The sequence below is a fragment of the Bos indicus genome, chromosome 27, assembly GCF_029378745.1.
Source record: "Bos indicus isolate NIAB-ARS_2022 breed Sahiwal x Tharparkar chromosome 27, NIAB-ARS_B.indTharparkar_mat_pri_1.0, whole genome shotgun sequence".
Taxonomy (NCBI): domain Eukaryota; kingdom Metazoa; phylum Chordata; class Mammalia; order Artiodactyla; family Bovidae; genus Bos; species Bos indicus.
Genome location: NC_091786.1, coordinates 37619362 through 37640819, shown reverse-complemented (window position 1 = coordinate 37640819; position 21458 = coordinate 37619362). Strand labels below are relative to the sequence as shown.

At 44.9% G+C, this 21458-nt stretch overlaps 1 protein-coding gene and 1 pseudogene across 5 annotated transcripts in view; one reads left to right on the top strand and one right to left on the bottom strand.

The window, feature by feature from the left end:
* Nucleotides 1-21458, bottom strand: part of HOOK3 (hook microtubule tethering protein 3) — an 88253-nt gene that overhangs the window by 63569 nt on the left and 3226 nt on the right. For 4 of the 5 annotated variants that reach the window (XM_019953362.2, XM_070781501.1, XM_070781502.1 and 1 more), the window contains exons 2-3: nucleotides 15970-16055; nucleotides 1922-1994 (exon numbers count right to left, since the gene is read on the bottom strand). In XM_019953362.2, coding sequence (XP_019808921.1) covers nucleotides 1922-1994; nucleotides 15970-16055 — 159 coding nt within the window. Of the gene's footprint in view, nucleotides 1-1921; nucleotides 1995-15969; nucleotides 16056-21458 lie in introns of those variants that run through there. The other variant, XM_070781504.1, reaches the window with a different exon arrangement.
* Nucleotides 16205-16681, top strand: LOC139180094 (large ribosomal subunit protein eL24-like; annotated as a pseudogene).

Below are 21458 nucleotides of genomic sequence, written 5' to 3'. Positions count from 1 at the left end.
AATAAACTGAAAACATCATCCTTAAAAAAAAAAACAACTCATAAATAAAACATGTTCGCATCCCTAAGAAAATTTGGAGTCATAGGAAATCTATACTTTCTTTGGTTCTATGGTGTTCATTTATCTTTTAACATTTTAACTTCGAAAAAGTCTTGAAGATCAATGCATTAGTTTAAAACAGTAGTTTATTCTCCACTGGAAAAACGACAAATCTTATTATTCATTCATCAACAGTAGCTTAAAATTAATGGCATCTTAAAATTTAAGAAATACAGCTGAAGAAATAGAACACAGGATATGATACAGAGAACAGGAATGCAAACCAGAGTGGCGCCTGTCAGTTCTGAACACAAAGGACGTGATAAACACTCCCCTTCTCTGGGTTACTGCCTGCCACCCTCCTGACACTGACGACTGTGTGGGTTTGTGTGTGTGTCTGTGTACAAACCGTGTACCCAGGAGTGGAGCACGCAGCTCCTTTAGTAGCAAATGAGCTGATGAGCAGCCTGATTTCTATGTCGTAACACTGAAGAGCTACCTCTTTAACTGTCTATTCTTGAAAGGCTATTTCGAAATTAAAACAGTGTCATTAAACAGCATCCATTAACTTGAGTTTAGTGAAAAAGAGGAATTAGATTCTGTCAGACCCAATGTCTAGTCAATGAATAAATATTTTCCTCAAACATGTGCTTTATGGAAATATAAAACAAACCAAGCTTGGCCCGTCCTAAGTCCAGGGATTTCACAAGCTCACTCATCTGAATTTGAGTCACTACTAAGCTGTATCAAGGGCTTTCCTTGGCTCAGGGGTAAGGAACCCGCCTGCCAACGCAGGAGATGCAGGTTCGATCCCTGGGTCAGGAAGATCCCCTGGAGCAGGGCACGGCAACCCACTCCAGTATTCTTGCCTGGAGAATCCCATGGACAGAAGAGCCTGGTTGGGCTACAGTCCATGGGGCTGCAAAGAGTCGGACACGACTTTTAGCGAGTAAATAACAAACAACAACAAGCTGTGTCAAAAATAAATGATTCTAGAGTTCTCCACACCGCCAGTTATGACCACAGAATGATTCTGTGTAACAAGATTACAGAGATGGAGAGGGAGGCAGCAGCGCCCGAGGGCCCGGGTGACGTGGGTGGTGTGTGTGGATGCGGGGACACGCATGTGGACAGAGCCAGGCAGGGCCGCATACACTGCAGAGTACATCCACATCAGTCCTTAGATTTCATAGAAACCGGGGGATCGGTACGTGGAAATTCTCTGTACTTTTCTTTTCCCAACCCGCTATATGAGTCTATAATCATTTCAAGACAGAAAGGTAAAAAAAAAAATTTACAGATGGGCTGCGATCTGTATTTTTAAAAAATAAAATAAAAACATTACTGCATAGAGCAAGGTTAGAAACTTATCTGACTACACATGCACAGACACTTGGGTGGGTGGGAGGCTTCACTGTGAACTGCATTTCTCACTGTGGGTTTCGCTCAAAGATGACTGAGAAGTACTGAAAACTAAGGTCATTAGAGTGGAAATAAAAATAATTCATTCTCTGAGTGCTGTGGACACAGTTAGTAATGATCAGTATTTCCTCATCTTTAATAACAACACTAGCAACTAACGTGACTGTCCTAAGTACATTACATGATTAACTCGTTTATTTCCGTGGGGTGGATCCTGTCACAACCCTCATTTTATAAATGGGAAACTCAGGCTCTGAAGGGCTGAAGACGTGACCGGGGTCGTGAGCACTGGGCTGGGCTGTGGGCCTGGTCACTATGCTTCACTAGACAGCACTGTGGTGAGCAGTCTCAGCTGACCCCCATCTTTAGTTACTATTCACCAAATGCTATTTCAGACACATCAGACCAAAAGTCAGCAAGGGTCACAGTCACCCAAGCGAAAGACATAAAAATAAATTACCTTTAGCCTCCAGTTATCTCCTACTTCAGTTTTGATTCTGTTTAACCAATTTTCATCAAAATACGCAGGATCTCTGCAAATAAGAAAAAGCTAGCATATTAAGATCATGTAGCTCTCAAGCTAAAACAAAACACACACATACACAAACACAAATGAAATTCATTTTGCATCATCACTTAATTGTTATGTAAAAATGTATTTGACACATATAAGTCACAAAATAATACATGACACTGAATGCAATTACAGTAAGTTTCTCTAAAATCAACCATTATCAGCTCGTTAAAAATATTTTTTAATCAAAAACAAGCTAAAAGGTGAAAAGTGATAAGATACAAGTTAAATATATTTTTAAAATTATACACTTATCTGGAATTAGCAGATACCATACTAATATCTAAAAGCAGTCAAAGTCAATGACAATTGTTTTAAAAAGGTCAATGAAATATATTAGGAAGAAGGTTAAAATAAGCTATTCAGTTAGTATTTCAATGCCTTTCATCCCCTACTACTTTGAAGGTCACCAACATTACTAAAATTTTAATGTGCTTAAATAGTATAAACAGAGACCTGTTTATATAATAGTAGGCATCAGACAAAAAAGGATACTGTTTCTGTTTGCAGAAGCCCTAAATCTAAGATAACACTTGGATTCGGTGTGGACAAACAAACCGAAACAAGGATATAACCTGAATATACTTATGCTTATTTTTCTCAGGAAAACCTCCAAAACTCCTATAAATACTAGAAAGAAAGAAAGAAAAAAAAAAAGCTTTTAGCCTGGCACGATATTCACCTTGAAGTTCTTGACACAGATGCTTTAAGAAATTAAATTGTATTTGTTCAAGACCACAAGTTGAACACCTCTGACCTGCTCTAGCAAGTGCTGAGTTGAAAGATCTATTCACAACATAACTGTCTCCATTCACCCAAAAAATGTAACAGCAACCAGAAAAACATGTTAGGACAAAATCAACAGTCTCAATTTAAACTGTCACTCAAACTGATATGCACAATCAGTACTAAATTTCAAGTTATCTTTAAATGAAATAACATGCTATCTAGAGTTTCAAAATTTTATTATTAAAAAAGATGTACTTATTTAGGCACACGTATTTATGAAAAAAGTTACAAATAAGTTATCTCCATAGAAATCTACGATGATTATTCTTGAAGCCTGTACCAAAGTTAACATATTCACTTTATTGTCTCTTTAATTTCTTTAATTGAGATATAATTCACAGACCATACAACTCACCTGTTTGAAGTGGATTTTAGTATATTCACATTACCACAATCTAATTTTAGAACTTCTCCATCATCCCCCAAAGAAATCCTTTATTCATTTAGCCATCACTCCTATTTCTCTTTTTGGCCGCTAGGAATTACTAATCTGCTTTTTACCTTCATGAGTTTGCCGTTTTGTACGTTTCGTGAAATTATGCACTGTGTGGGTTTTTGTGTCTGCTTTCCTTCATTCGGCATGTTTTTTAAAGTTCATCCATGTTGCAGCATGTGTCATCCCTTCTTTCCTTTTTAAGGCTCAATAATATTCTGTTTATGGATACACTATACTTTGTTTATCTATTCATCAGCTGATATACATGCTTCATGTGGGTATGTGCCTAGCAACAGAATTGCTGGGTCCCCTAACAACCCTGTTTAACACGTGAAAGGTGACTAAACTATTTCCCAAAGCAGCTGTACCGCTTTACATTCTCACCAGCAGCACACATCAGCTCCATTTTTTCCAGTCTTGCTGTTTGGTGCTATCCCTCTTTTTAGCTGTGTCTGTCAGCATGGATGTGAAGGACTGTTTCACTGTGGTTGTCATCTGCATCGTTGTAATAACTAATAATGTGGAGCATCTTTTCATGTGTTTATTGGCCATCTGTATATCCTCTTTGGACAAGTCTATTTAGAGTCTTTCCAATTTAACAACTGGGTTGTTTTTTTTGAGTTGTTAGTTTTTGTTTTTGTTTTCAGTATTCAAGATAAAAGCCCCTTATCAGACATAAGATGTGTAAATACTGCCTTGCATTCTGTGAGTTATCTTTTTACAACTTCTTGATGGCACAGTTTATGGCACAATTGTTTTTAATCTTGATAAAGTTCAATTTCATCTATGTCTGCTTTTTGTACTATATCTAAGAAGGTTTTGCCTAATTCAAGGTCAGGAGGACTCACTCCTATGTCTTCTGTGATTTTCAACAGCCTTAGTTTTCAACGTGGGCGTGTTTTTGGTAGGTTATGACCCGGGTGCATAATGTAAGCAAAGGGTCTAGCTCCATTCTTCTGCATGTAGATATTCACACTCAACTATTTTTGTTCCAAGCTTAATGTAGCTTCTTTAGTCGAAACTAATTTGAGTAAAACTGCAAAAAGAAGGAGACTGAGGAAGACTGCTGAGGTACGTTGACAGTACAGAAAGGCAGTGGGGCCCCCTCGAGAACTAGACCAAGGACAGGAAGGCTGTTAGCAGTCTGGAAGGTGCTCGCCTGACTTTCCCCTTTGCTTCTGCCCGTCTATACATTTTCTTTCTGAAGACCAGCTTTGTCTGTGTCCCCACACATGCTCCAAATCTTCACCATGCCAGTTCAAGGAGAGAGTTTTGAAGAGCAGCCCCCAGCCAACCCCAATTCTAAATTCGCAGGAAACTGCAAACGATGAAGCCAGTCTGTTTCCATCCCCAGTCTGACTGTCACGGGACCAGAAGGCTGGAGCGGGACACACACTAGGCCGACAACCCCCCAAAAAGAGGCCTCTTGGCTTAAAACCTCTTGCAACAATAGATTATGCAAAGAAAAAACGATAATGTAAGTGAATTCTACTAAAATATTAAAGAATTACCATGAAAATAATTCAGAAAATGAAAAATTTCGTATTTTTAATACTTAAATCATTGAAAAAACCATAATCTAAAAATCATTATCACTGCCAGCCAAGTTAACAGTCTTTCCAAATAAGAAGGACTCACGAGCAGGGCAACTTGTGAGTCTGGTGCTAAGTGGGGGATGCTCACCCAAAGCCAAAGGCACACTAGACTTACTGGTTGAGTTGTGATTCAGGGTCACACAGCTAAGAGAGACTTTCACCTCAACAGGAAACCCCTTAACTTATAAAAAAGAACGCTTTACAGTGTTTAAGAAACTATACACTCTGAGAACTCCAAGACTATGAAATACTTCATTTACAAATTTAGAGTAACACAAATCGAAGAACTTAGAAAAATCTGAATAAAACATTTCAAGCCAAGCACTATGATACAGGTTGTTTCTTCCTAAAAGGACCACCGCGTCAGAACCCCAAAACGGCGCCTGAGCAGAGAAGGAAGGACAGCCCAGGCAGCTGTTACTACCCTGTACTCAGCGCCGGGAGCGTCCACGCCACGGAGCCCGGCACTCCGCGTTCACGGTGACCCTGCCAGGAAGGTTACCAGTGTCCCTGCGTGACACTGCGGAACGTCAGACTCAGGAGGCGAGTGATCGCCCCACGCTCACGCAGTTACGCGGCACAGCTGATAGAACTGCCGTTTTTCTGACAACAGATGAGCAGTCCCGGCCACCACTGTCCGCAGAGCACCCTGGGTCTGACACGCGGCAGTCCGCAGCACCGAACAACGTTTGGACCAAGTCACAGCGCTTTTACTGAATAAGCTTCCCATCTGCCGCTTGGGTGGAAGACAACAGCAACAACAGGAGTCCACAGATCCAAACTACGACACATGTGAACTATCTGTGAAGCAGAACAGAACCACGGAGGCAGAGAGCGGACTGGGAGCCGGGCGGGAGGACGTGGGGCAGGGCTGGGGGGAGGTCGGGGCTGGCAGATGTGAACTGCTGGACAGAGAATGGATACACAACGAGGTCCTGCTGTACAGCCCAGGGGACTGTATTCAACATCCTGGGAGAAATCATAATGGAAAAGAGTATTTTTTTAAAAAGAACGTGTATGTAAAACTGAATCACTTGGCTGCACAGCAGTAATTAACACCGTAAATCAGCTACACTTCAATTTAAAAAAAAAAGGAACAGTGGTCCCCAGCCAGCTTCCATTTAAAGTGACTTTTTGTAGTCAAGAACTTTGACTCAATGTGCCGGCATCTAGCCATAACTCTGTTTCTCTACGTTGTTGACAATTTCCAGTGTTTTCTTAAAAACCCTAATTAAGGTTCTCAGGCTAGGATCAAACAACATAAAGGCAATCTTCTCCAAAATCGTAACAGATTATAGTTCTGCATAGATATGTAACCAACAAGGGATAATCTTACTGGGAGTGTTCCTCATGAGTAAGGGACTATCTTTAGCTTCTTACTACGTCCTGACTCTGCTAAGAAAACAACACAAACCAACCACAAAACATACAAAGCCATTTCCTCGACTTTTCCAGTAACACAACTACTTGGCTATAGCTTCTTTGTCACAGCTTAAGCTAAAGGAAAAGCCCATTAACTTTAATCCTTCATGTAATTCCACAAATACACTGTCTTCCTGTAGTCAACTGCCTCCACAGAAACCAAAACATTAAATTTTATTTCTACTGCTGCAATTATTAAAGTACCATAATATCCTTCCTGAATCCCCCAAATGAAGAGGAGGTCTGAAACAAACACCGCAGTTTGATTTAATTTCTTAATAAGGCATTAAAACCACCGGAGTACAGCTCCTTTACAGCGCTGGGTCAGTTTCTACTATAAACAAAGCGCATCAGCTACATTATACAAATATGCTTAATATGGCATTTTTAGTAGCAAACTTCACTATTTTTTTAAATAGATATGTTGATTCTTAGGTCTATTTTCTCATGATCTTTTCATTACCTAAAATGATCATTTTGGTCCTCTGCCATTAAATGGATATTGAAGAGTTAGCTATGATATTTATATTTTACATCCTTAATGACAACAAAAATAAAGTGAACTATGCTTTAGCCCCGCCTGTGTCCGAATGAGCAACACAGGCTCCGAAGGGACAGGCTCTATCTAAACCAAGGCAGGCGATCCGGTCCCACAGGCCCAAAGAGCCCTTCCACCACTGTCCACAGCTTGACCGTCATTTCATCTCTTTCTTTTCCCTTGTTCTTGGTCTCTGAAATATAAAACCTGACGGCACTGAGAGGCACCTCTTACAACTTCTGATCTGGCTCTTTCAATCAATATGTGGTTGTGACAGAACAAGACATAGGTTTGGTCTTCGTCTCTGGTTCCTGAGGCTGAACTCCTAAAACCCTGTGAGTTTCCTGAGCGATGGGGTGTCTTTTACAATTCATCATGAGCTGTTTCTAGCCATACTAGAGCTAATGCTAAGGGGGTGACTCACTGTGGGACCCCTAGACAGCTTTAGGACCATGGCTGGTCCCAGAGGAATGTACAGCCCCACCCCCAACCTCCAGGAAGGGATGGAGATAAAGTTCAAACTTCCCTGAGGCTAATGACTTCACTTAGGGCTCTGTAGTGAAACCCCCAAATAAACTCCGTACAACAGAGTTCAGGAGCCTCAGGGTGGGTGAGCACAGCCCTGTGCTGGGAGGGCAGTGCGCCAGGGGCACGGAGCTCTGCCCTGCCCTCAACCCCACGCTCCCCTGGACAACTCTTTCATTTGGTTCCTGAGTTGGATCTTTTACAATAAAACTGTTATTGTAAGCACAGGGCTTTCCTGAGTTTTGTGCCATTCTCACAAATATCAAACGTGAGGGGGTTCATAGGAACTCCAGCATTTGCAGTTGGCTGGGCAGGAGTGTGGGTGCCCCAGGACCCCGCCCATATCCACGTGGCATCTGCGGTGGGGGCGGTCCCATGGGACTGCGCCTTAAGGCTAAGCCTGCCCTAAGTGTCAGAATCAAAGGACTTCGACCTCAACTTGTGGGGCCTGAGTCTCCTCGGGATACTGGCGTCAGGGAAACTTGATAGAGAATGACATAAGAGCGGGGAACTCTTCTTAGAGATAAAGGATAAAAGAAGATAAAAGTTGCTTTCTTTTCATTTCAAAGTCAACATTTGTAATTCCATATTCATTCACTCAGCTAACGTTTACAGAACACCTACTGCAGAGCCGGACAAGTGGGTCCAGAAGGTGAGGGCGGTAGCAAGTTAAACAGGCGGTCGGGGGGTGGGGGGTACATGGGGAGACGGACGGCTATCGGGGTGCCTGGCGGCTGGTGAGGAGGAGTGGCATTTGGAGGTCTGACTGATAAACACTGGGGGCAGCGGGCCAGGCCGTGCCAAAGCCCTGGGGCAGGGGACGCGTGAGGATGAGCCTGGAGCCAGTGCGGCAAAGAACACAGGAAAGTGAGGTCAGGATGGAGCCAAGTGTGCAGGTCACGTGGGCTCTCACGTGTCACTGTGGGCCCTCGGTTTTCACCCCGAGTGACCTGGGGCACCAGGGCCGGCCTGAAGCTGGACACCTGACCAAGAAACCCTCTGGCTGCTGCACGCACGTCAGTCTGCAGACAGGCAACTGCAGAGACACCGATGCTAGCCTGGAAATTAACACGATCAGGGCGGCTAGACCAATACAGCAGCAGTAAAGCGAGTAATTTTCATCATAAACCTTTTTTAGTCCTAAAAACTTCACAATACACCTCTGATAAGTGAGGCACTTACCTTCACCTCACCCACCACGGTTCTGATGCTACACCTCACATAACAAAGAAACGCCCCCAGAATACCATCTGATATTCAGTCTACATTCAAATCTCCTCCATTGTATCCTTGAGGTGTCTTTGTTCAAACAAAACCCAAGAGTCATGCACTGTACTTGCTTTGTTTTTGAAGCTGTGGTAAGAACACTTAACGTGAGCTCTGCCCTCTCAAGAGACATTCAAGGACGGGGTTCAGTCGTTAGCCCCCGGTGCAGCGCAGCACGGCAGGCCCAGAGCTTGTGCATCGCGTGGAACGGGAACTCGGTACTTGCAGAATAGCAACTCCCCGTTTCCCCAAATCCCAGTCCCTGGCAGCCACCGCTCCACGAGTCTGACCACCTCAGACACCTCCCGGACGTCACGGGTGGAGTCTGGCCTCCTGGCAGCCGGTCGGCTACCACCTTACACGACGTCCTTGGGGGTGTCCACATTGCTGTCCAAGGTAGGTCTTCCAAGAAGAGCCATCCGACGTGTTCGGTCAGTGTCTGTCTGTCTGGGCCCTCTGATCTAGAACTCTTCACTCCTTTCTTGCTGAACAGACCGAGTCAATTGTTCCGCGGAACAGTCCACTTTCTGGATTTGTCTGGCCCTTTCCTCGTGAGTTATTTTCACCTCTTCCTCTGTAGCTCTCTATAACCTGGAAGTCAGATCTAAAGGCTAGATTTAGCGATAGTTTAAAAATGTAGCCATCAGTATCTGCTATGGGTTGGATGCGGGATGTGGAGAAATCGGAGAGGGAGGTTTTAAGGTCTGAGCAGCTCAAGGCCAGCAATGCCAACCACTGAAACTAGAGGACATCCGACTGAGTGGGTCTGGGTAGAAGGCAGGGCTTAGCTTTAGACGTGATGACTCTGAGATGCCTTTCAGATCCGACTGGAGATGCTGAGCCTAAATCAAGTCCAGCTGCCAGAGGAGAGATTCACGCTGGAGATAAAATCTGAGCATCTCGGGATACGGATGATATTCCAGGCCGTGAGATGAATCATCAAGAGGTGAAGCAAACCAAAGAGAAGGGAAGAGGGGTGAGGCCTGAGTCTAAGGCTCTGCACCCCAAGGAGGGAGCACAGGAGAGGGAGACCAGCCCAGGAAATGCAGACCACCCAGCGAGACAGGAGAGCAATCCTGCCGGCCACAGCACCCTGGAAGCCAAATGTGAGCGAGTGTCAGAAGGAAGAAGCAGTAAGCAGATGAGCATCTGTCCCTGGAGCACTCTCATCGGTCCCGGCGAGGACTGAGAGATCCTTGGAGTGTTCCTGCCGGTCCAGGAGAGGACGGAGAACGGCATCAGCAGCACGCAGGTAACTGATGTCCCGAACAAGAGCGGCTCCAACACGATGGTGGGGACACTCTGCCGGAAGTGGATGTGAGAGAGGTTGTTGGAGGTGGTCCGGGACAGACGCTCCGCCGGGAGGAGGACTGGCGTGCTGGTGGACAGGAGCAGGGTCCTGCGAAGTCTGTTTAAAGACACAGAAGCCTGCTGGTGGATATGACCCCGCAGAGCAGGGGAGAGAAGCAGAGGGCCCACAGGGGTGGGCGTCACTGCAGGCCCCAGCCCAGCCCGCAGGCAGCAACAGGCAGCGAGGCGGCGACACAAATGCTGGCAGCAGTGGGGTGGTGGGGGACGGAGTCGGGGATGCCAGGGAGACTTTCCTGTGTGTGTCTCAATGTTCTCAGAAGTATGATGGCCCCTACCTTGGAAGGTGATCAGAGGAGAGAGGGGGGACGCGGGGCTGGGGGTCTGCAGACGGGACAGCGGAGGCAGCCCCCCAGAAGGAGACGGCAGGGCTGGGGCGGCACTGATACCGGATGACCAAAGGTTCCCGCCGGGAAACGCAGGATAACACATCCCAGCATGTCGGTGTTTTTACCAGCCAGGCTCAGCTGCATCACAGACCTAAATAGAAGCACTGAAACAGTAAAACTTCTAGAGGAAAACACAGGAGAGAATCTTAGTGACCCTGGGTCTGGTAAAGGTTTCTTAATACAGTTTAAAAAACAAAACAGGTGAACTAAAAAAAAAATTATTATTAAATAATAATTATTTAATAATAAAAAGTTCAAAAACATTTGCTCTGCAAAGACACTATTAATAAAGTTAAAAGGGAAGCCTCAGGCTGGGAGAAAATATTTTAAAACCTACATCTGAGAGCGAACATTCATTTAGAATTAAGAACTATAAATTCAAGAAGACAGACAATTCAATTAAAAAAATAGGCAAAAGGGGCTTCCCTGCTGGCTCAGTGGTAAAGAATCCACCTGCCAATGCAGGAGACATGGGTTTGATCCCTGGGCCAGGAAGACCCCACATGCCGCGGAGCAACTAAGCCCATGAGCCACAACTAGTGAGTCTGTGCTCTAGAGCCCGGGAGACGTGATTCCTGAGCCCAGGGGCTGCAGCGACGGAAGCCGGCACGCCTCAGAGCCCGTGCCCCGCAACAAGGAAGCCACCACAGAGAGAAGCCCACGCACCGCAGTGAAGAGCAGCCCCTGCGCTCCGCAGCGAGAGAACTGCCTGCGCAGCAACAGAGACCCAGCACAGCCAATAAATAAATAAAAGCATCAAAAAAAAAGGCAGACGGGAGAGGGGACAGAGAAAAGGGAACCCTCCCACACTGCTGGTGGGAATGTAAACTGGAGCGGCCACTGTGGCGAGGAGTATGGAGGTTCCTTAAAAAACTAAAAAACTACCATATGATCCTGCAATCCCATTCCTGGGTATGTATCTGGGGAAAAAAAAACTCTAACTGGAAAAGATACACACAGCCCAATGTTCACAGCAGCACAATTTATAATAACCAAGATATGGAAGCAACCTACATGTCCATCAACAGAGGAATGGATAAAGAAGATGTGGTACGTATATACAATGCAATATTACTCAGCCATAAAAAAGAAGAAAATAATACCATCTGTAGCAACATGGATACAACTAGAGATTATCATACCAAGTGAAGGAAGTCAAAGAGAAAGACAAATACCGTATGATATCACTTATATGTGGGATCTAAAATACAGCACAAACGAACCTGTCCGTAAACAGAAGTGGACGCAGACACACAAAACAAACCTACGTTTACCAACGGGGAAGAGGGTAGACAACAGATACATTAGGAGTTTGGGGTTAGCAGATATAAATTACCATATGTAAAATAAAGTCCTATTGTGTGGCACAGGGACCTGTATATAATAAACTGTAATAAACTCTGATAGAAAAGAATATTTTAAATATATGTGTATAACTGAATCACCCTGCTGTACACCAAAAGCTAACACAGCTTTGTGAATCAATTATATTCAGTTTTAAAAAATTTTAAAAAAGACTACCACAAACTGTTCACCAAAGGAGATATAGACATGTGTATACACACACACACGAAAAGACGCCCAACGTCACTAGTCATCGTATTGACAGAAATACAAACAAACCCCACAGTGATGCACCCCTAGACAGCCATTAGAATGGCTATAATGAAAAACACCAGCTTCAGCAAGTGTTGCTGAGGCCGTGGGGCAACCGGAAGACTCACACACTGCTTGTGGAAATGTGCGTGGTGCACTCACTTCAGAAACAAATTGGCAGCTTCTTGAACATTAAACATACAACCAGTCATTTCACCCTTACATGGAATTTTGCCCAAGAGAAATCGAAGTGTATGTCCATACAAAGATGGGGACACCAATGCTCACAGCATTTGTTATCGACTGTGATGCTAACAGAGCCTCACTCTATCTCTAACAGCCCGGACTACAGCAGCCCAGGAGTGGAGGGACGGATTAGTGTGCCTGTACAATGGAACACGCGTGCACTCCAGTAATACCGGCAACAATACGGATGAACCTCTGATTGTGTTGCACTAAAGGAAGCCACCACCTCTCCCTCTAAAGGCAAAACACACTATGAGCCTATTTACATAACTCTCTATAAAATGCAAATTAACTGACAAAAAGCAAATCCGTGGTTGCCCTGGGGATGTGGAAGGGTGGGGTGGGGGGTGCTGGAAGGAGGGGCTGAGAAAAATCTTTTGAAGTAATTGATATGCTCATTATCTTGACAGTTCCCTGGGCATCTCCACCAGTTAAAAAAAAAAACAAAACCCATCAAATTCTACTCTACAAATGTGCAATTCAATGCACGTCACTTTGATTTCAACAAAGCTATTTTAAAAAGGAGGGGTAAGCCCTCAAAAGAAATGAACGGGCGAGCCAGGAAGAGACAAGGAGGAATCGTAAATGCGCATTATTAAGTGAAAGAAGTCAGTCTATATCCTGTGTGACCGGAAAAGGCCAAACAGTGGAGACAATAAAAAGATCCGTGACTGGGGGGTGGGGGGTGACTAGGCAGAGCTCTGGGATTTTCAGGGCAGATGCTATTCTCTGCGCTGTAATGAAATTCGAGTGTACGACACGGAGTGAACGCTGTCGTAAACTGGGGGCTGGGTGATGACGATGCTTCCACGCAGGCTCAGCAATGGTAACAAACGTCCCGCGCTGTGGGGACTCTGACAGTGGGGGAGGGTCTGTGTGGGGTGCGGCACGGAGCAGGTGACGACTCACCAGACCGCTGGCTCAGTTTTTAAAAGCTTCTCTTATTGTAGTAAAATATACGTATGATTTATCATTCAGACCACTAAGTACGTTCACACTGTAGTCCGACCATCACCACCATCCACCTCCAGGACTTTCTCATCGTCTCATACTGAAACTTTTTTCCACTCAGTTTTGCTGTGAAACTAAAATTGCTCCAAAAAACAAAGTCTACTGATTAAAAACAAAAAACAGGGAGAGGTGAACCTACATGGGCAAACAGCAAGAGAGAATGCAGCAACAAGATGCTGGAAGCAGAAAAGCAGATGAGCAGAAAATGACTTAAAAGAGGAGAGAGAAAAATAAGTTGTACTAACAATAAGGATACTATGAATATATTTGATAAGATTTCTACTAAAACAACAGAAAAGATCCAGTTTTTTACTGCTCGGCTCAAACAAATGAAGAGACCTGCCCTTTCTCTGGGCATCCACATTTCGCAGGCGTTCCTGGGGTTGTCCTGGTCCCTCTGCTGGAAGATGTTCTGACCAGCAGCTGAACATCGAAGGTCTTCAAGGCTTCATGTACACATGTGTTCTTCTTACTCCGTGTTCTTCCCTGAGCTATGTAATAATCCACGCTCACGGCTTCCATTGAGAGACACCCAAATGGACATCTTCCTCTCGGACTCTTCTGAATGCGAGCTCTGCAGAGTTGCCTGCTAACTTTGAAACTTTCACAACTTTCTCTGCAGCGCTTATTATATTAGCAAGTTTGTTTCCACAGTTATTTAAAAATCCGTTTCTCTGCAGGTTATGAACTCTCTGAACGCAGTTACCCTGCGGTCTGTGCTTCCCCCTTGTGTCACCAGCGCTGGACACAGAGTAGCTGTTCAGGAAATATCAAACTGACAGAGGAGGAAGCTTCTGTGAAGCTGTATGATGCAATTATTTAAAACAGATAATACAGAACAACATGGATGAGTCATGAAGACGTTATGTTGAAATAATCAGACACAAAAGGGTATCAACTGTAAGATTTCAATTGTAATAAGGATGGTGTGGAACTCAGAATCATGGCTATCTTGGAGACAAGGGGTATTGATTACGGAAGGGCACGCGGGGAACCATCAGGGAGCCTGAAACGTTATACAGTTCTACCGGGTGGTGGTCACACCAATGTGTGTGCACATCCATGCATACAATACATACAAACATACACATAAATTTGTCACCTTTTTTTTAGTATGCTTTTTGGTCTGTGTTATACCACAACAAAATGAAAAAAAGGGATTCATTTTGAGAAAACAGAGTGAAATCTTGATGAGAAATACATCTACAAGACTACAGTAAATTAGAACAACCACTTGGCAGAACATCATGTATGTTATGATCTTGGTTTGGTAAAATAATATGTACAAACAGGCTTTCTCCTGGTTTCTACAATTGAGAGAAATCCTACCCAAAGTAACTTAAACAAAAAACTCATTTACTAACACCGACTTGGAAAGCTCACGTAGCTATGCCCACTTGCCCACAAATAATTCTTATTAAGAATTTGAGTGAAACCCTCAAGACTGTTTAAAGCGCTATCAGGGCACCACTTACAGGCGACCGTGGAAATCACAAGCCCACTCTTCTCAGCGCTAGAACCAGGGCTGGTCAGGTTTTAGGCAAGCCTCCTTGAGTGCCACCAAAAAGCCTACACGCCTGTGTATCAGGAGGGATGTGCCATGTGAGTGCAGAAGACGGCAAGCTATAGTTCTCAGGCACGGACCCCTAACGTGAAAGGCAGGCAGATTCCCCGAAATGCAGGCGTCTGAGTTGCTTCTCAGATAAGCAGCTCTACACCGCTCCCTGCAAGGCGAGCAACAGCAAGAAGCCTTCAGTGATGACACCGGTCCTCAACCGGGCTGCAGGAAACCTCGGCAAGTCACAGGCAAATCTCTCACTGTCTCAGGCTTCAATAGACAACCGTGTCCCCCAGATCACGTCACACCTAATGACATCATAAATTCACAGGTAATCCTTTACTTGAAAATTCCTAGGTCAAAAGTTCAAGACAACCTGATAATATCAATTTTATTATTATGCTTTCAAAGTGCTCAGAAGGAAAGAACTGGGATTATTTTATATCATATATCTCAAACGAGTATCTCACTCCTTCCATTAGTCAGTAAACAGAGCACCCACGATCCAGGCAGAACCAACAGAGATGCTGACATTTGACTATTTTGGATCCACAAAGAAGGGCATTTTCAGATGGCTTACTCCAAAACCAGGTACTGCCTTAGGTGCCATGATACAGCAATGAACGAAAGAAACCTCCCACCTCCAAGTGGAGCTTGAGTGTGTGTGTGTGTGTGTGTGTGTGTGTGTGTCTCCACAGGCAGCAGATAACAAACAAACAAGCCAAATACATGGCATATGAGATAGTGCTGCCTACCTCTAGAAGCACACAGAAGGTTAACAGGGACACAGAACATGGGGCATGCCTTTCCTTTATTTTATAATGGAAACATATTTATAAAATATAAAAAGTATAAACCTTGCTGAGGAGACATCTGGGCAGAGTCCTACAGAAAGAGGAAGCCTCTTAAGAGCGTTCTAGAATGGCAAAATTGGGATGCTACCATGAAAACGTCTGCCACACTTGCTGAAAAAACACATGAAGAATTCCAAACTGCTGGAGCACTGTAACGACTGCAGCCTTAACCACCCTGCAGCTGAAAGAAGCACGGACCACCAAAACCACACGTGCCTCTCGGTTCTCAGTCTACAGGCAACTCGTGGGTCACGCCAACACTTTATTTTTTGGCCCATGTTTTCCATCTAATAAATATCCATGTGCATAACACAGAACAAGATAAAGCGATTTGTGCTTACATCTTTTGAAGAACCTGGGCCATCACAACCCCATTCGTTAAATCTTCCACGGTCTGGCATGGTGCGTCCACGTTAAATGTCTGGATCTGGAAAAAAAGGGGGAAAAAGAAAAGAGAGAGGGATAAAAGAAAGATTTCACGGTTAACCATACAGCAGAATTCTCAGGCTTCTTTACCTCATCTTGGAGGTGAATACATTTTAAAAAAGCAGAACAGATCTTTCCTTCTTCCCGGCATTAGCCGTCCTGAAGGTGGAGCTGGGCCATTTCAGGGGGTTCAAGATCTACCCAGGGCATGGGGGGCGCTATGCCTGGACCGATGGGAAGGTTTTCCAGTTTCTTGATGCAAAATGTGAGCTGGCATTCCTCTCCGAGAGGAATCCTCGTCAGATCAACTGGACTGTCCTCTACAGAAGCAAGCACAGAAAGGGACGGTCAGAAGAAAAGACCCTGCCGTGCACTCAAATTCCAGACGGCTGAAGCGGGTGCATCTCTTGCTAATGTGATGGCCAAGAGGAAATCAGAACCTGAACTTCGGAAGCCTCAATGAGAAGAAACTGGCAGGGCCACCAAGGAAGCAAAAAAGGCTAAGCAAACATCTAAAAGGGCAGCCATCGGCTGCTGCAAAGGCTCCCACGAAGGAAGGCAGCGTCTCAGCAGAAGACTGGGAAGCCTGTGAAGGTCTCTGCTCCCTGAGCTGGTGGAGAATGCTAAGCTGGGCGGATTGGAGTTTTAAATAAAGATCTGTTTTAAAAAAAAAAAACAGCAGAACAGTAAGAAATGTTTTCCCTTATGGGGAATTTCCTGCAGGCTGCAGTGAAATTTTTTCCTTTTGGTAAAAGGAACTGTGGCAGAGTCTGGGCAGCTTCCCCGCATTCAGCATCCTCAGAGATAATCACCTAAGAGTCAGGGCACCTGCATTCCCTCTGCCAGTGACCGGCTCACGGGCACTCAGGCAAAGACAATCTGGACCAAACGGACGCAGAGAGAGGCTTACGTGGGCTTCCAGGGAGGGAAAGCCAACCTCCCCTGGTGTGAATAAGGATGCTGGCGGCCTCAATGGCCATGAGCAGGCATCTTGTGACTGTTAGGATGAGGCCAATGCAGTAAATGGCAGAGAAGAGGAACAGGAAGAATGCGGTCCTGCAGGCCAAAATTGAGCCACCAAACTAAACCTCAGAGCCTCCTGTGATGCGAGATCCATCCCTTCTTTACATCTTGCCAAGCTGAGATTTCTTTCACTCAGAACCAACGTATCATGGGGGACTTCCTGGTGGCCCAGGGGTTAAGACTCTGCACGTCCACTGCTAGGGGCACGGATCTCATCCCTGGTTGGGGATCCAGGATTTTGCATGCTGCAAGGGGCGCAGCCAGAGAAAAGAAAGAACCAAAACAGCTTTCTACATACGTAGAAATCACAGCCACAGCTGGGTTATATTCTCAATTCACTTTGATTTGAAACATATCATGAATTACAACATGATATAGCTGAGAATCAGTAGCCACACTTGTTATTTCTGAGCAAGATAACACACTGAGCCAACAATGATTCTACTCAGTACTGCAACCAGGACTTGGAAAGAAATAATCTCTGAGAACAGATAAAGGCTGTGCTTCGCAGTTTATAGGTTAGTAAAACGGAAGAGTACGGGCATCAGAGGATAGAACAGGGAAGAGGGTAAATGGTGGAAGACGCGGTTAAAGAAGGAAGCACCATCCTGCAGATCCTCACAAGCCACGTTAGGACTTTATCCTCAGAGCAAGGGGAACAGGCAAAGGATTCTAGGCAGGAGAGGGAGGCTGAGCCATCTGCATAGTACAAGGATTGCAGCAGCAGCAGCACGAAGAAAGGCCTGCATGGAGGAGGCAGGGAGGCCTGTGTTAACATAACAGGTTTATATGTTAACACAGTTCAATTCAGTTCAGTCACTCAGTTGTGTCCAACTCTTTGCAACCTCACGGACTGCACCACACCAGGCTTCTCTGTCCATCACCAACTCCCAGAGCTTGCTCACACTCATGTCCATCAAGTTGGTGATGCCATCCAACCATATCATCCTCTGTCATCCCCTTCTCCTCCTGCCTTCAATCTTTCCCAGCATCAGGGTCTTATCCAGTGAGTCAGTTCTTCACATCAGGTGGCCAAAGTATTGGAGCTTCAGCATCAATCCTGCCAACGAATATTCAGGACTGATTTCCTTTAGGATGGACTGGTTTGATCTCCTTGCAGTCCAAGGGACTCTCAAGTCTTCTCCAACACCACAGTTCAAAAGCATCAATTCTTCGGTGCTCAGCTTTCCTTATGGTTCAACTCTCACATTCATACATGACTACTGGAAAAACCATAGCCTTGACTGCATGTTAACACAGCTGAGGTCAAACCAGGTAACGACCATGGAAACATTGCAAATAATGCTCAGCGGACCATCTGCCTTCAATACGTTTTACTTACAGGGTCATATTCCTAGAAGTAAATTTGCTGGACCAAAGAGTGCGAACCTTTCAAAGTTTCTAATGAATATCGCCAAGCTGCCCGTGTTAAATGCTGCAGCAATCCACTGTCCCACAGCGGGGCAGTGTCCACGTCTCTGCGCCGTGCCATCTATCAAATCTTTAAACCAAGAATGATGAAGAAGTGCAGTCAGTAGCTTCTTCACATTTTCCGCAAAGCCTGGTTGGTGGAGATGGTTACACGGCGGGAACTAAGGAAATGAGTTAAAAGATTGCGTAGCAAGTGGTTTTCACTCGGATGTCTATTTGGGAGAGGTGATGAAAGAGGGCCTGTCAGGCCCCCCGACATTAACCTTATGGGTGGCAGAGGCTCAATATATTGTTAGTAAATGAATAAATGGACCTGATAAACATCACCTGTAGGAAATGACACTGAATTTTACTCCACACCCTCGCCGGCCGCCTTCTCAATGATAATGTGGTGGTAACAATGTATTGACTAGTTTAAAAAGAACTAAGTCCACACTGTCATCCTACAGTTGCTGAATACATTTCTTTCTTGCAGGCTTAGAATAAAAAAGAGCAGCGGGCGAGTGCACACCTCACTCATCTCCTGACCCCCAGCCTGACCCAGAAGACCTCTCACTGAGCACGCTCGGAAGGTACACAGTAACTCCAGCGACTCCGCTGGCAGTCCAGTGGCTAAGACTCCACGCTTCCAAAGCAGGGGGCACGGGTCTGATCCCTAGTTGGGGAAAAAGGATCCCACCTGCCGCGTGGCTGTCCCCCTCCCCTCAAAAAACAAAAGAACTAACTCCATCTCCAGGTTTGTGCCTAATTTGCTGGCCGTGTGACCTCGGGTATGCCATTTTACCTCTCGTAACACCAGCTTTTCAACCTTGGAATTGGGAGAAATAGCTTCTGGAGGGGATCTTTAAGAATGAACAAGAAAACAGATGGACATTAGGTACCTGTAAAAGCCTTACGCAGTAATTCCCAGACCTGGGTGTACACTCAATCAACTGGGAAGTTGGAGAGGACTGACAGTCTATTTTTAACAAGTTCACCAAATAATCTTCTGTGCTAGGGCACCAGTTTGGCAGGTGGAGCCTTCTGATCCAAAGCACTACCAAATGCAAAGGATGAAAGATCAGAAAACTGCCACTGGGCAATCAGAAGAAAAAAACTCAATAAAGCAAGCAATTCAATAACGCAAGTAATTTACTTGTAAGACTCTATCTGTTTCTCTCGTGGGACTTAAAACTATTTTCATTTTAATTTTTTAAATGTGGCTTCCAAACAATTATTTTCTGAGTTGGCTCTTGAGGTTTTTTAGCTGCTAGTGAGGGTGTCCATCTCTGCCTTGACATAAAAGTAAATGCAAGTCCCAGACAGACTCTCTCTGCAGAATTCCCTTCCGATGCGATAAAAATGTACTTGGAATTAGACAGCAGTGATGGTTGCACAATCTGTGATCACACCAAAGAGCACTGAATTGTGCACCTCAAAAGAACTTTGTGATATGGGTATTTAAAAAAAAAAAAAAAATCTGTCACCTACCAGTTCTCGTAAACTCTTGAGTTAACATCTGCAGCGTGTTTCAGGATAGTAGTAGACTAAAATTTAAAGGTAATTGCAGGCAACCACATTAGGGCATGAAACTCTGCCTCAAGGGTCATAACCTCTCTTTTAATTCCAAGAAGCTCTATTAACACCAACTGGAGCTCCACCTCACCACCCCCACAAAATCATGAGAAGGGGAAAGCTTGAGCTCACCTGGAATGACTGTCTCCACAGCAGTGATTCTCAACCGGGAGAGATCTTGCTCCCTATGAGAAATTTCTAGTTGTAACAACTGAGTGGGAGCTATTGGTATCCAGAAGGTACAGACCAGGGATGCTTTTACTATTAAACCTCCTACGGGAAGCACAGGGCAGTGCCCACGACCAACGTGATCCAGTCCCAACTGGCCACAATGCTAAGGCTAACAAACCCTGCTCTGGAGCAGTGGTTCTCAGCGTGGGGGCTCAGGTCACTAACAGCACCACCTGGAAACCTGTTGGAAATGCAGAGTAGCAGATCCTAGCCCAGCCCTCCCGAATTACAGGCTCTGGAATCCGGACCTGGCAACCAGTAGTTTGATGAGCCCTGCAATTATGTTGATCCATACTAAATGCATAGGAAACACTTGTCAGTGTCACCCTGAATACAATCTGAACACAGGTAAAGTTCCGCGTCCAAAGTTACCCACAGTTAGTATGCAGCCAAGTCAGGATTTGAACCCGGGTGGTCAAATTTCAGAACCTATACTCTAAACAGGTTAAACTGGCCCTCTACTTAGGAAAAAAAATAAGAAAGTTAAAGCTTTTAAAAACTATGTCTTTTTGTACATCTGACTCCTTTATTCCTCCAGTAGAGGACACCAATGGTAAGCAGAACAGAGTTAGAAGGGCAGAGCGAGTGGAACCGGGGAGAGAGCACCACAGAAACACACCCTTCCTAACTGTAAGCGCAGGTGCGCCGTTTCACAGGCCACTGCATGGGAAAATTCACAAGGGTGTGTTGATGTCACTGTGTGGGGATGGTTCCTGTTCACTTAGCCTCCTGCCATTAATTGGGGGCATTCTTGACTCTTTCTGGTTTTTCACTCTCTTAACCCTAGGAAAGAGCAATCGTTTCCTGCACTGCTTGAGAAAGGAGGCCTGATAGGTGTACTAGGTAGGGCAGACTTTTTCTAACAGGTAAGAGTGCATTTTGACTCAAGAGGGTGGGGAGACAGAGAGAGTGGAAATTTTCCAGCACGTCCTGCTGAACTTGCTTGGTGCATCCACTTTGATTCTGAATTTAAGCTGCAACTATTTTCCCTAGGTAGGATGATACTTTGTCTCTTAACAAACACTGCTCTTTCAACAAAAATGTGGAACTTTTGGTTCTGGGGCTAACCTCTGATACAACAGTGAATTTAGCCAGCATTTGGGGCAATCAGACGTCCCACAGACATGAATTCTGTACAGGTGGCTACAGTTATCCTTTCAAGTGC